A 15094-nucleotide genomic window follows, 5' to 3' on the forward strand; every position below is an offset into this window, starting at 1 on the left:
CCCACTGTCTACTCTTAAAAAATTAAACGAAAAAGCTCATTTTTTTTCTTTTTAAATGAATCACATTATCCTTTAAGGAAAATGGGCTGCATAAAAAAAAAACAGACTGCTTATTTTTTTATCATTTTAAATGCATCCCATTATCCTTTAAGTAAAATAGGCTGCATTAAAAAAAAACAGACTGCTTTTTTAAAAACCAAATCATAGACATGGTGGTCTGCTGACCTCAGTAGGCTCCATCTCTGTGATGGTTTTGATTCCAAATGGGTCTCAAATTGCGACCTACCTCACTAATATGCATGAGGCAGGTCTATTTGGCACTCGCTAGCAATCGCTAACGAAACTCAAAAGAGTTTCATACATTACGAATCCCGATTTCCAAATTGCGACTCAGAGTATCGCAAATAAGAAATCGGTATTCCTGATGCTAGTTCATCCTGCCCTAAGACTTGGTGTATTTTGCATTCTTCTATTGAGGAAAGCAAAAAAGGGCTGGGCTGAAAAACAGAAACTAAAAAATCAGTCTGGACACAGTACTTACTCCTTACAGGAGGTAAATCAAGTTATACCTGGCGGCACTCATAGATACAGGGCTGCTCAGTGGGTTAGCTGCTTTCCATTTGGTTGTGGCCGCACTCTTCACTACCGAAGCCTGAGTGCTGTAGAGCTTACAGAGCGACACAAAAATAAATGTGCGCCCTATAGGAGGGGATCTTAAATGCACAGAATGCGGACTCGAACCCATTGAAATGCAAGATACAGCAGGATTTATTTAGGAAAATAGGTCTACATACATCTGCAATAACCACAGTTCAACTACTAACTCTTAAACATATGTGGTAAAAGGTATGAAGGGAAGGGAAAAGAGCCCCTGTTTCTTTCTGCAGCTCCAACGGTAATCAAGCACCAAAAAGAGTGAGCAGCACCTGGGCTGAAGACGGAAGCAAGTCTGTTCCGCGAGGCGAGTACCTCTGTGCGCTGCAGAGGGGCATCGGGCTTCGATTTGTTAGCACATTGGCATCTGCAAATAGGGGGCTGTGCTGAGAGCCCTAGCTGTGAGCTCAAAGTTGTTGTGACGTGTAAGTAGTAGTTTAGTGTGTGATTTGTAAGATGGCGAGAGAGTGTTGCGGCTGTGCCCTCATGTAACGGCGTGAGTAGTAAATGAATCCTATATTTGGTTGGTGCAATAGACTCAACTAGCAGTGAGAAACGATCTGGACATTTATAAAGAAATAACACAAGGGTGTGATTGGTTACCGATCATATCTCCTTACATTCTTGTATGGCTGCTCGCAATCACGCTTCACAGGTGACCAGAGCTGCAATTACGGAGCTGGGAAAATGACTCATCTGAATGATGCTGCCTCACTGCGGGCACATATGACTAAGCATGCTTGCGGCCGGGTCAGAAATTAGTTCTCTAAATACGTTTAGCACAGGCATACCATTATGCACTGAGTGCTTGCTTTTTGAACACTTTTAGCTGGGACTTAAACATCAGTATGCCGCACATCATGCCCTTAAATACCGAACAATGCTAATTAGTGCATGGCCTTTTAAAATAAATGAATCTGAAAGGGACGGATCACCCCCGGAGAGCCACAGCTGCCTGTAAAGTCCTGCAGCCTCTCTCAGAAACTAGTGCAGCAAACGGCATGCGAAGAAGAAAGATGCTGCACAACTTGTGAACCTCGGCAACCCGATTCCTGCCGTTTAAGAGACACGCTGCAACGTTCTCCCCTCTTCCGCTGTGGTATGTTGCTAGGCCCAAGATCTGCTCTCTGTGCTCCTTCACGCAAGAGATCTTTTTTTCCACGCTGCTCGCTTTTGAAAAGCAAAAGCTGCAAATTGTGCCTCAGTGATGTGTGAAGTGTATGCGCTTCGCAACGGAGTTTGCGCACTCGTGGTTATTACACTATATGCACACTCCCTACAGGGAACACTGGCCATTAGGCATTTTTGACTATAAGCCCTCGCTAAATTACAACATTCCAGTAAAACTTACTTTGGGGTAAGCAGGACATAAGATTGTTACAGTGAAAATGGATCTATCTTGTTTGTATTAACTGGTGCTGTAGAAACTTTCGTTTTGAGTGAAGTTCCTGGCATAAACTATGCAGTGATAGGGTTCAGTTTAGTGTGTATTATTTGATGCCGTAGCATATGTGCCTTTCGAGTAAAGCTCTTCTCACACCCAGTGCAGCGATGAGGCCTCTCACTGGAGTGTAAACTTCGGAGCCGTAGAAGATGTGCCTTACCAGTAAAGCTCTTCTCACACACAGTGCAGTGATAAGGCCTCTTTCCTGTATGTGCACTTTGATGCCATACATCGCCTTTCTTTCTGAGAAAAGCGCTTGGAAGACACTTTGCAGTGATAAGGTTTCTCTCCTGTGTGTTTGGTGTTACGAGACTTGACTTTTGATTTTAGCTCTTCTCGCACACAGTGCAGTAAAAAGGCTTCTCTCATGTGTGTACGCTTTGATGCCGTACAAGGCTTCCGTTCTGGGAAAAGCGCTTTGAACACACAGAGCAATGATAAGGTCTCTCTCCAGTGTGTATTAGTTGGTGCGTTTGTAGATTTGCCTTTTGATTGAAGCTCTTCTCGCACACAGTGCAGCGAAAAGGCTTTTCTCCTGTGTGTGTTTTTTGATGATGTACAAGGCCTCCCTTATAAGCAAAGCGCTTGGAACACTCAGTGCAGTGATAAAGCTTCTTTCCTGTGTGTACGATTTGATGCAGTACAAGGGTTGCCTTCTCAGAAAAGGTTTTGGAACACATGAGGTCTCTCTGCTGTGTGTACACTTAGATGCCGTACGAGGTCTCCCTTTTGAGAAAAGCGCTTTGAACACACAGTGCAGTGATGAGGTCGCTCTCCGGTGTGTGTTCTTTGATGCAGTACAAGGGTCGACTTACGAGAAAAGCGCTTCTCACACACAGTGCAATGATGAAGTCTCTCTCCTGTGTGTACACTTTGATGCCGTACGAGGTCTCCCTTTTGAGAAAAGCGCTTTGAACACACAGTGCAGTGATGAGGTCGCGCTCCGGTGTGTATAAGTTGGTGCTTTAGTAGAGTTGCCTTTTGATTGAAGCTCTTCTCACACATGGTGCAGTGAAAAGGCTTTTCTCCTGTGTGTATGTGTTGATGCTGTACAAGGCCTTTCTTATAAGCAAAGCGCTTGGAACACACTGTGCAGTGATGCGGCTTCTCTCCAGTGTGTGTTCTTTGATGCTGTAAAAAAGTTGCCTTTTGAGTGAAACACTTTTTACACGTTTCGCATGGATATGGCCTGAGGCTGGTGTGTCCTTTTTTGTGCCTCACAAGAAGTGTCTCATTGATAAATCCTTTGTCACACACATTACAAGCAAAGCGTCTCTCGCTCATGTGCATTCTGCGCCGTTTTTTTAAGTAGATATTTTTAGTAAAATTCATCTTTCCTCCGGAACCTTTATGACTTTCTTTCACATTCATACTTTCTAGATGTGATTGTTGTTCTGCAAAATAGAAAAAACATTGAAAATTACACATGGAAAATATTTATTGAAAAAGCTGCATTGTTATAATATGGAGAAGTGAACAGTTACAATTCAGGGAAAAAAAATTATGTTCTAAGAAAAAGAGTCACAGTTCCCTTTGAGACACAAATGGTGGCTAGTCCTCCTACATAAAGTGCATTGACCTAGTCCTGCAGCAGGAGCATGCTGGGAAATCAAGTGATTCACAAGAACCACTGTTAGACATGGGGTTTCTGGTTGGCTAGGGTAGGCACCTAAGCCAGGCAGAATCCACCACTCTAGTCAGGGTGAGCCAGATACACACCTGAGATAACCTGCGCTCACCCTCTGGTAGCTTGGCGCAGAGCAGTCAGGCTAGTTTAAAGAGGCAATGTGCAAAGCATTTGTGCAACACACTAGTGCAGCAACACAGTGAGTAAATCACAAAAGGGAATCCACGCAGGATTAAGTAAAAATACATTCTATATTGTACATCCAACAAGACCAACATGACTTAAATCACACCGTTAGTGCAAATAATGCAGGTTTGATAGAGAAAAACACATAAATTACTATGAAAACATAGGTAACAGCGCACCTGCGCTCCTATTACACTTCATATGGTAACTGTAGTGAACGTGGTTGAAGTGATTGCATTTAGAAACCAAACGTACAGCGCAGGAGCACCTACTAAACACCAAACAGTAATTGAGATTGAGTCTTCCAGCAGTTCTCCTGTATGGACGGTCCTGCGCCATTCTTGAGGTCATCTCCAGAGCAGAGACAATGCTGAACAAGAAATGCCCCTCGCGCTCTTGCGAATTTGGAGCCCACCGGAGCCACTTGAATCGGGTCTCTTTGCCCAAGGGAAACCAAGCCACCCGTGAAGGAGAGCAGGGCGGCTTTACCACTCTGCTCGACGCAACCCGCCTCACAGTACCTTTGTGGGTGCAGGGTCACTGTCATCAGGGCATCTGTAACTTGCTAACAATGTTGTCATGTCTCGGGAGTGGGACCCGATGTTGAGAGCTTCGTGCAGTATACACGTTAAAACCAGAGGACAAGGCTGGCTGGAATGAGCCTCAGAATGCTGACCGCCGCATGTTACGGAACAACGTGTAATCGAAAGGCCTGCCTTGAAGGCTGTGTGCAGCTCCTGTAGCTCTGCAGCCTTGGACGCAGCACTGTATCACCTCAGAGAAAGTCTTCAGGGGGCTGTTCCTCGAGTCTCATGACCAGAGGGGACACACTAGTTTGTTCTTGGTGGCATCTGACAGTGGTGATATCTTGCCAGACTCCGGGGCGAGGTTCACAATACAATTCAGCTGCAGTGAGCACGCTGGCTCAAGGACGTGTTTGTTTCTATGGTAATGCCTCCAGGAGAAAAACGCTCACCACATGCTGGTTTGTAAAACATGGAGCACTTCCCTAGAAGGCAAAAAGGCACTCCCCTGGTCAGAGCGCTGCACTGCAGGCCCATGATGGTCAGAGGGCTGCACTGCAGGCCCATGGTGCACTCTCCTGTAATGCACAAAGTTTTACCTTGGTGCAGAAGGGTGCACTGGCGACATGCTAGCCCTTGTATAATGGGCTCACCCAGCAGAAGTCTTGGAGAAAAGAGGCAACACGTTCTTTGATGGCCCTGAGATCTCAAGAGAACAGGGGGCAGTCAAACAAACCCTTGGAGAGCACTTCAGTCAGGGCACAAAAGGAGGTGGCAGGCAGCAGACAGCACATACAGTTAGGTTGCAGATTGGCAGTCCCTCCTGCAGCCCAGCAGCAGCAGGTCAACACAACAAGGCAGTTAGTCGAAATGGTGGTTGCTCCTGGCAGCACAGTAGTTCTCATGGCAATGAGCAGTTTGTAGAGCCAACAGTGTTTGGCTTCAAGTCCCAAGCAGCGTCTAAAAACATGGGATTAGAGCTCCAGTACATATACTCAAAAATGTATTTGATGAACGGGTGACTTCAAATGAACCCTCAGAAGTGTGCAACAGTCCCTTGCAGCCCATTCCTGGCTCCAGACGATCAGTAGGGGGTAAATCAGCCCTTTGAGTGAGGGCAGAACACAACTTACTCAAATGAAAGTGTGAATCACCTCTCTCCCAGCCCAAGAAGACTATCAGCATGCAGATGAATGCAGATGAATTCCCTGTCACACCCAGCCCCTCCCATTGGAAAAGCTTTGTTGTCATGGCTCTTCCAAACAGGATAGTTGCAGGAGTTTCCTCTGTGGTTGAGTGAGGGGGTCAAACGGTAACCTCAAAGAATAGTGTTCAAAACACCTTCGAGGTCGAGCTTCCCCAATGCAGAATGCTGAACAGATTTCTTTAGAGTACTCATGAGGCGTTCTACCAGACCATTGGCCTGGGGTCAAAGGGGAGTGCTTTTTTTGATGCTTTATATTGAGATGATTTAGAAAGTTTTTGAATTCTCGACTATTAAAAGGTGGGTCGTTATCAGATTTTAAGATTGCAGGTACAAGTCATGTCGCAAAGATGCCATCTAGGTTTTGAATAACCCTGCTCATATGTAGTGGATGAAATGTCTTCTACCAATGGAAAATGGGAGTATTGATCAACAATAACTAGAAGATAATGTCCATTATCCAGAGGGCCATAAAAAAATCAATAGCAATTCTCTCCCAAGCATGATGGGGCAATTCTGACACAATCAAAGGTTGATGAAAGACAGTTTCATATGTGACAAGTCTTCAATTATTTTTTGACCATTTGGTCAAAATACGGAAACCAAACTCGATCACGGAGAGCTCTCTTAGTGGCAACTATTCCTCGATCTCCTTCTTGGGCAAATTCGACTACTTGTTGTCAGAGATTTTGATGAATAACAATCCATGTACCTCGCAGAATGAGGCCTTCCTGCATTACTGAAAGTTCATCTCTTACATTTCTGAACTTCATATACTCGCTGTCATTAGTGAGAGGTCTAGAATACTGGTTCCACAACTTTTAATCTTGACATGCCACTACCTTATCTCGTGGCAGTGAATATTTGCTCTAAAGCCAAGGCAGTTGGTGTACTCCATTTCACAATAAATTTGATGTAATCCTCCACTGTCTTAGATGGGGTACCAGGGCATAATCAGCCAGTTTCTGATCTTTCACTGGACGATGAAGAATCGTGTAGTTGTATTCTTGTGACCTCAAACCCCAACGCTCAATTCGAGGAGGCATTTTTGCTGTGGGATTGCCAAATACCATCAACAATGATTGGTGATCAGCCACTAATGTGAAGAGCTTTCCATACACAAACACGTGGAAATTATTCACAAGCCCAAACCAGTGCCAAAATTTCTTTCTCAGGGTGCCAGTATGCATGTTCAGTTTGTTGCAGGCTCTTATTGGCATGTACCACAATATGTCTCGGGAATTTGACGGTCCCTTGTGCTGTGCAAGGATTGCACCTAACCCTACAGGGCTAGAATCAACTGCAACCTCTGTATGGAGTTTGGGATCAAAGTCGGGTATTTCAATGGCATTCTCAAAGGCTTGCTTGATTTTTTGGACGCTCTGTTGGCCTTCCGCAAGCTCCGGAAAACCCATCTCTTCAAGGGATCGCTCTAACATTGCTGTTCCTCTGCCGCTCGGTCCATAAGCGCTAGGAGGCCTCAGGGGAGCTACGCGCTATATAAACTTAAATTCATTCATTCATTCTTCTCACACTCATCTGACCAATGAAAAGATACATACTTTTTGGTTAGTTCTGGTGCAATGAGCATAGCAAAGTCTTGCATGGATCTAGAACAGTAATTGACCGTTCCAAGAAATAATCGTAAGACAGAAATGCTTTGTGGGGGATTGGCAGTAGACAATGCTTGTACTCTAGATGGATCAGGTTTCATACCTCCATCACAAAAGACATGGCTGAAGAATGTCAAGCTTTTCTTGTGGAATTCACATTTGTCAGCATTCAGAGTTAAGGGCTGCATCATTCAGCAAACGACATACTTGCATGAGAGTTGTGCAATGCTCTTTCTGTGCAGCCCCACAATAACAATATATCACTATAGTTAAATACATTGACTACAGGCTATATGATATGTCAAATGACGTCTTGGAAAAGTTCTGCAGCAGAGGAAATACCAAAACTCAATCGCTTTTAGCAAAACAAACCAATATGCCTAGAAAAGGTTGCAATGTATCTGGATTTTTCTTCAAGGTCCAATTGGTAAGATCCTTTATTTAGGTTGAGTCGAGAGAAGAACTCTGCGCTATTCAATTGAGGTATTATATCAGCAATGTGCGGATTGTGAGTTTTTTCTCGCTCAGTTGCCTTATTGGCCTGACGCATGTCAACACTTATGCGTACAGGTCCTTCACTGTCTCTTTTAGGCACTGTTACAATGGGAGAAAGCCATGGTGTCGGACCAATGGAGCGTTCAATGATGCCATATATAAGTAAAAAATGAAGTTCCTTTTCAACAGCTTCTTGCAAGTGAAACACAACTCGTCTCTGTCTTTGATGAAAATTCTCATTTATGTGTAATCTTACTTTCATTGTTTGACTTTTCCCGACCAATAAAATAATGAAAGAAATCGACTTACAACTTGATGATGAGCATTCATAGTGTAGTTCACTGATATCAGTCCCATATCAGCAGCACTATGGAAATTTAGCAAACACTTGAAGCTGTTCCTTGAAGTACATGAATAGGCACATTCACCACAGTTTTCTTCTGTTTCATCGTGGCTACAAAATTTTTATTTGACTTTTGAAGGGCGTTGAGGCAGCCCATGAGTATACTTTAGTCTTTGAGTTCGTAAGTTGTGGTACCGGAGATAATTTGCGATACATCTCCAGCGGCATAATATTTATCGACGCACAGCTGTCTTCATGTTGAATTGTCTTCACTTTGGATTTTTCTCACATTCGACTAGCCCCATATGTACATGCCTTTTTGAAGTAAACATCAATATTGCACAATTATCATTGTCCCTTTCATTGTAAACAGACACAGAGGAATTCTTTCTCGATGATTTAGATGATTATCAACTTCATCTTGTGTCGATTTGCCTCAATTGGTGTGACCGTCTAGCCTTGTGGGAATACATCGAATGTCACTGATGTAGCGTTTGGTCGGACATTTTGTCTTCACGATGCAACACACTTACTTTTATCTTCACGTTGCAAGTCATCACAAAATGATTCGCTTTACCACAGTCTATGCATATCTGTCCAATTGCGAGACATTTACCTTCATTTGGAAATGACAGTCCATGTCTGTAACACGTTTGGTCGGACATTTTGTCTTCTCGCTGCAACACACTTACTTTTATCTTCACGTTGCAAGTCATCACGAAATTATTTGCTTTACCACAGTCTATGCCAGTCAGTCAGTCAATTCCTTTATTTTCGATAAATTAATATCATATAAAGACAAGAAAACAGTCATAGAAAATATACAATCAATTACAATAGATATAAAATGGATTACAAAATTTCTAAAAATAGAACAATGTTTTTCCTAAAATTCATTCCATATGATATAAAAATGTACATTTTAAATTTGTATCACATTTTTTATTTAAAAATATTCCTAAAAACCACATTTATGTACGAGTATCATGGTGTCGGCCTGCCCTTAATGGTATTTTTTCTAAACATGGGGTCTACTATTCACAAATGTTTAAGAGCGGTGGAGATGTGGCATTCTTTTTCCTGATTCGGTTGGCCGCAATTAAAAAACTAGCAACATGAAACATTATTTTAGGTGTGCTAAGTTGTTTTAAATACACGAGTGCCGGCCTGACTTGTACAAATCCTGCTTCTCTGAGAATTGGTAATAAATATTTCCTCCTACACTCGTTAAAATAATCACAAAACATAAAAAAAATGTACGGTGTTTTGAGCGGAGAAATCGTCACATGAGCAAGGATCTGCCTGTTCTGGGCTACACCATTTGTCATAAGCACCCAGAGTAAAGTGAATTAGATTTAACCGAAATCTGGTCAAGAGGAACCGATGGTAGGGATTGTTTACTATGACCAAGTATGGTTCCGGTCCTATGCAGGTGACCAATGCATAGTTTTCCCTTACCCTGGGTTTTCCCATCTCTGTTTCCTCTCGCTCTAGGGAAAAAAGGCCCAAGAGGGCTTTTTTTGTTAAAGCAATATCTTTATTGGTTATTGTTTCCGGGGAAGTAAATAAACCAATACGCCCTATTCTCTGGAACCCAGCTCTTATGTATGCCAGCCAGGAAATGTTATTTACTTTGTCCAATCTCTGGCAATCCCTAATTATTGAATGGTTTAAGGTGATCTCACCATTCAACCATATTCTTAACCAATAAATCAAAGGTGCGATTTTGATCCGATCAGATATATACCTAAGTCCCAACTCTGTGTGAGTTGAGAAAGTAGGGGTTGATTGAGGAACTGAGAGTACACTTCTTAAGAACTTGTTCTCTACTAGTTGTCAATCAATCAGTGACACTTATAAAGCGCGCTACCTACCCGAAGGGTCTCAAGGCGCTGGGGGGGGGGGGGTGCCGCTACTGCTCGAACAGCCAGGTCTTCAGCTTCTTCCTGAAGGAGAGGTGGTCTTGGGTCAGGCGCAGGTCGGTCGGGAGGGAGTTCCAGGTCTTGGCGGCCAGGTAGGAGAAGGACCTTCCTCCTGATGTCGCTCTTCGGATGCGGGGGACGGCGGCGAGGGCGTGGTTGGCTGATCGGAGGTGGCGTTTGGGAGCGTAGAAGTTGACTCGGCTGTTGAGGTAGCTCGGGCCTTGGTCGTGTAGGGCTTTGTGTGCGTGGGTGAGGAGGCGGAACGTGATTCTTTTGTTGACGGGGAGCCAGTGAAGGTCTCTCAGATGTCCGGAGATGTGGCTGGTTCGTGGGAGGTCGAGGACGAGTCTGGCTGAGGCGTTCTGGATCCGCTGGAGTCTCTTCTGGAGCTTGGCGGTGGTCCCGGCGTAGAGGGCGTTGCCGTAGTCCAGCCGGCTGGTGACGAGGGCCTGGGTGACGGTCTTCCTGGTCTCGGTGGGGATCCACCAGAAGATCTTCCGTAGCATGCGTAGGATGTTGAAGCACGCCGAGGAGACGTTGTTGACTTGCCTGGTCATGGAGAGGGAGGAGTCCAGGATGAAGCCCAGGTTGCGTGCGTGGTCCGTCGGTTTGGGTGCGGTGCCCAGGGCGGGGGGCCACCAGGAGTCGTCCCAGGCGGAGGGCGAGGAGCCCAGGATGAGGACCTCCGTCTTGTCCGAGTTCAGTTTCAGGCGGCTGGTCGTCATCCACTCGGCTACCTCTTTCATCCCTTCGTGCAGGTTGGCTCTGGCGGCGGCGGGGTTGTTGGTCAGGGAGAGGATCAGCTGGGTGTCGTCGGCGTAGGAGATTATGCTGAGGTTGTGTTTGCGTACGATGGCCGCGAGGGGGCTCATGTAGACGTTGAAGAGGGTGGGGCTCAGAGAGGATCCTTGGGGGACGCCGCAGATGACTTCGGTGGCCTCTGACTTGTACGGTGGTAGGCGGACTCTCTGTGTTCTTCCGTCGAGGAAGGAGATGATCCATTCCAGTGCCTTCCCCTGGATTCCGGCGTTGTCGAGGCGAGGCGCTGCGCTGCGAGTTGTAGTTTCTCTTCGCTTGTGTAACCCCATATTTCACACCCGTAAGTTGCAACTGACAGACACTTGGATTCATATACTTTTAAGATTGCATTGGTTGGTTTAGCTCCCAGTTTTTTACTAAACCCCATAAGCCCTGAAACTGTCCTCATAAATGCCAGCGAGCGGCTATGATTTTGTGCCCGCCAAGTGCCCTTCTGATCGAAGACCACCCCCAAATAGGGAAATGTAGGGACCCTACAAACCAATTCACCATTACAGAAGAAGGTTTTTACTTTGTTATTTGAGATACTTCTTCCTGTAATGAGAACCTGGGATTTCTTGGCATTTACTTTCAGGTCCAGGTTTTGCATGAAGGAACCAAAAACATTCAGCAGTCTTTGTAAGCCTACCCCGGTTTGCGATAAGAGAACGGCGTCATCCGCGTATAGGAGAACTGGTATAACCATTTCCCCCACACGCGGACTGTCTGCGGGGACCTCCCCCAGGGTTTGTTCTAGGGCGTTTGTATAGAGTGTAAACAGCAAGGGTGCCAAAATGCACCCCTGCCTAACGCCCCTATCCGACCTGAACTGCTTAGTACACCTTCCGTCTGTATTCACTCTGATTTTGGCCGTAAGGTTTGAGTGCAGATCTGCTATGAAGTGCACTAAGGGTGCGTCTACCCCCATTTCGAGCAGGATGTTCCAAAGTTTGAATCTATTTACAAAGTCAAATGCCGAGGAGAGGTCCATGAACCCCATGTACATGGACCCCTCCCTGGCCACAGTGTACTTGTTAATTAAAAGGTGTAAATTCAAACATTGATCTATAGTACTATGTTTTGATTTAAAACCATACTGAGCTATCGACAGGACACCTCTATCAGCCAAGCGATCGTTTAGTCTATGCAACAGAACCCGACCCAGGATTTTTACAGATGAGTCGATCAGCGAAATGGGTCTATAACAAGTGGGGTCCTGTCTAGAACCCTTCTTAAAGATTGGCACGATTATTGATGTGGCCCATGTAGAGGGGATGCTATCATGCCCTATTGAGTTAAAAACATTTGTTAGGACTTTTGCCCACAGCTTGGGTGCGGCTCTGAACAGGTCCGCAGGGACCCCACCCGGGCCGGGGGCCTTATTTTTAGTCATTTCCCCTATCAACCTTTCAATTTCTGCAGTCTCAAACCTTAACGAATGTGCGACATGATTCACTGCTTGGTTCATGATATTATCTCCACTTTGAGGAAAGCTGTATATCTGCTCAAAGTGGGCGATCCAGGCCTCATCAGTGATGTTACAATCTAACACAGTATTAACATTGTTTGCAAACAGTGGCTGATTTATTATTTCCCAAAATCTAGAGCTGTTTTTCAAAACTTCTGGTGACAGTAGATCAGTCCATGCCTCATCTCGTAATTCCCGTTTTCTAACGCATACGGCTTGTTTATAGGCTACTCTATTTTGGGCTACCAACCCCCTATCCCTTGGGATGGTCTTGAGGGATTTAAGGAGTGCTGCGTGAGCAGATGAGCACTTTTTATCGAACCATCTATTCTCCAAATTGGATTTGCGTTTATTCTTGACTGTCAACTTTTGATTTACATGTGCACAAATAATGTTAAATGCATTTATTACATTTGGACCTTGTCCCGTTTCATCTAGGCAAGTGTTTATCTCAGCCCCTGAATTCAGTAAGATTTCTGATATAAAAGTCTCAGGGACCACTTTTCCTCATTTTAGTTTCCTTCCTTGGTCCGTTGGTATAACCTCTCTTGCCTTCCTTTTGGGATCAGATCTTAAAGACAGTGCTCCCACTGCTGATAGTTCAATTATCACGGGATTGTGATCACTAAAGGTTGAGACCTCTGTAAAATACCTAAGGACTAAACCTAACAAAAAAGAAGTTAAAAAATATAATCAATGACTGTGCCCGTGTCTCTATCCCTCCCTTTAAATGTGGGGATCCCACGTTCCTCCTCAACACACCCCGATTCATAGAGATTCCGGTTAGCTAAAAAAAGTTCCAGGTACTCCCCCTGTTTGGTGTGCTCAAAGTGAGAATGTGCTGAAAACTGTGGACCTTCATACATCTTACTCCCACACTTATTTTCGCACGGATGAATATTTAGGTCCCCCATTCGGATTACTTCAAAGGAAATTGACCTGCTACTGTATAATGATAATAACTCCTCTAACATGTCAAAATTTTTATCTGTGTCTTGAGAGTTATAAAAATTTAAAAATAATATATTGTCTGAATCTGTGGGAATACATCGAATGTCCCTGATGTAGCGTTTGGTCGGACATTTTGTCTTCACGCTGCAACACACTTACTTTTATCTTCACGTTGCAAGTCATCACAAAATGATTCACTTTACCACAGTCTATGCATATCTGTCCAGTTGCAGGATATTTACCTTCGTGTGGAAATGACAGTCCATGTCTGTAACACGTTTTCTTTTTCTGTGGAGACAGGACATTGTGCCCCTCGGCCTTGAACCTTGTCTTACTTTTCGTGCTCATGACCGACGCACTTTGGGCGCCTACGGCCTCCATGTCAGTCACTTGGCAATAAGCACTCTTGTCAGCGCAAGCAGCCTTGAGGACTTGATACAAGCTCAGTTTCCATCAGCATTCGTCGTTGAAATGCATACGACAGACATCCATGGATTACTCCGAGGAGGGTTGCCTCCTCATCATAAATTAATTTAATTTACAGTGCTTTACCAAACATCCAGTCTTTGAACAAACTCATCAATGGTCGTACCTGGTCCTTGGCATTCTTGGCTGAATATGTATCTTTTATAATTCACATTTGTCACTGGCTTAAACTTGACACTAAAGGCCTTTTCCATTTGATCATATGTCTTTTCACCTTCTTGCAAATTCTTGTTCATGGCTTCTTTCACTCCTTCACCGGTCATGTTTCTCAAGATACTTTATACTCTTTTTCATCTATTGCATCTAAGAACTCTTCAAAAGTCTCTATCCATCCATCGATCGCCAATATTCTCTTTTTTTGCAATATCACACGCAGTTGGCAGTTTTAAGAATGCACCAGCCGTGTATACATTGGAGGACAGTAGTGCTCTCTCAGGCACTTCCCGTGGAACTTGATCAGACAGAGCTTTTCTAGCACCTCGTGATGTGCTGGCTTCGGGGTCAGCCTTAATGGCTTTTGGAGCTTGGATCTCGTCCTGGCTCTCCATCGGAGCTCCGTATGTTATGGCTGTCTAAGGAGTTGTTCTGAGCCCCTTAGGCCGCAGCTTTGGTGGTAGGCCGACCTATTAGTCCCCCTGGCCAACTGGCCTTCTCAGGGGCTCTAATGCCCTATGTCCCAAATGTCAGGGCTGCTGCCAATGCAGCGGAATTCGCAGTGCGCAATTGTGCTGGGCAAAGGAGTGCATCTCACTCCTACCTCATTCAGAGAAGCCCCCAAAGGAATGCTGGCCTAAACATGGCAGCTGCTCACTACGTGCTGGGCAGCTGTGCAATCTAAAAAGATGGGCACGGGGGCGTGGCCAAGATGGCGGGGTGAGCGGACGCTTCTTCCCGTAGCTCCCCCGGCCCGGCTCAGCCCGAGCCCTGTTCGCCGCGCTTCTCTCCCCCCGCGGCTGCACTGCGGGCGAGAGGACTGTGCCGGAATTCCTGGGGCACACTTTGATGCCACTTTGACTTTCGTGGCCCCGGGGGAAGTCCCCGAAAAGTTTATCCGAAGATCGCTCCGAGGAGCGGAGCCTGGGTCGTCCCGAGGAGAAGAGCCTGGAGGCGGGGCATACGACGGCGCTGTCCGCTTGCCTCGGCTGGGCCGAGTGTTGAACAGCTGCATGCCGGAGCTCCCGAGGGAGCGGGATAGACGGACTTAGCGGAGTGCCGGAGCTCCCTCGTGGTGCCCTAGTGGCGGACACCGTTGACGGGCGACGGACCTTAACCCTGCGCCGGCGGCCCTCCCCCCGCCTTGGTCTTCGAGGGGTGACGCCTTGCGAGCTCCGCGCCCGGAGTCGTTGGGTGGCGGAGTTCGAGCTGTGCCTGTGCCGGGC

General features: G+C 45.6%; 1 protein-coding gene across 1 annotated transcript in view; it reads right to left on the minus strand.

Annotated features, from left to right (window-relative positions):
* Positions 1 to 488: 488 nt before the first annotated feature.
* The window catches only part of LOC144768025 (uncharacterized), a 53864-nt gene continuing 39258 nt past the window's right edge, over positions 489 to 15094 (minus strand). Inside the window, exon 3 of the mRNA XM_078651423.1 lies at positions 489 to 3492. Coding sequence (XP_078507549.1) covers positions 2756 to 3492 — 737 coding nt within the window. The 3' untranslated portion in view covers positions 489 to 2755. The remainder of the gene's footprint in view (positions 3493 to 15094) is intronic.

The sequence above is a fragment of the Lissotriton helveticus genome, chromosome 1_1 (genome assembly GCF_964261635.1).
Source record: "Lissotriton helveticus chromosome 1_1, aLisHel1.1, whole genome shotgun sequence".
Classification (NCBI taxonomy): Eukaryota; Metazoa; Chordata; class Amphibia; order Caudata; family Salamandridae; genus Lissotriton; species Lissotriton helveticus.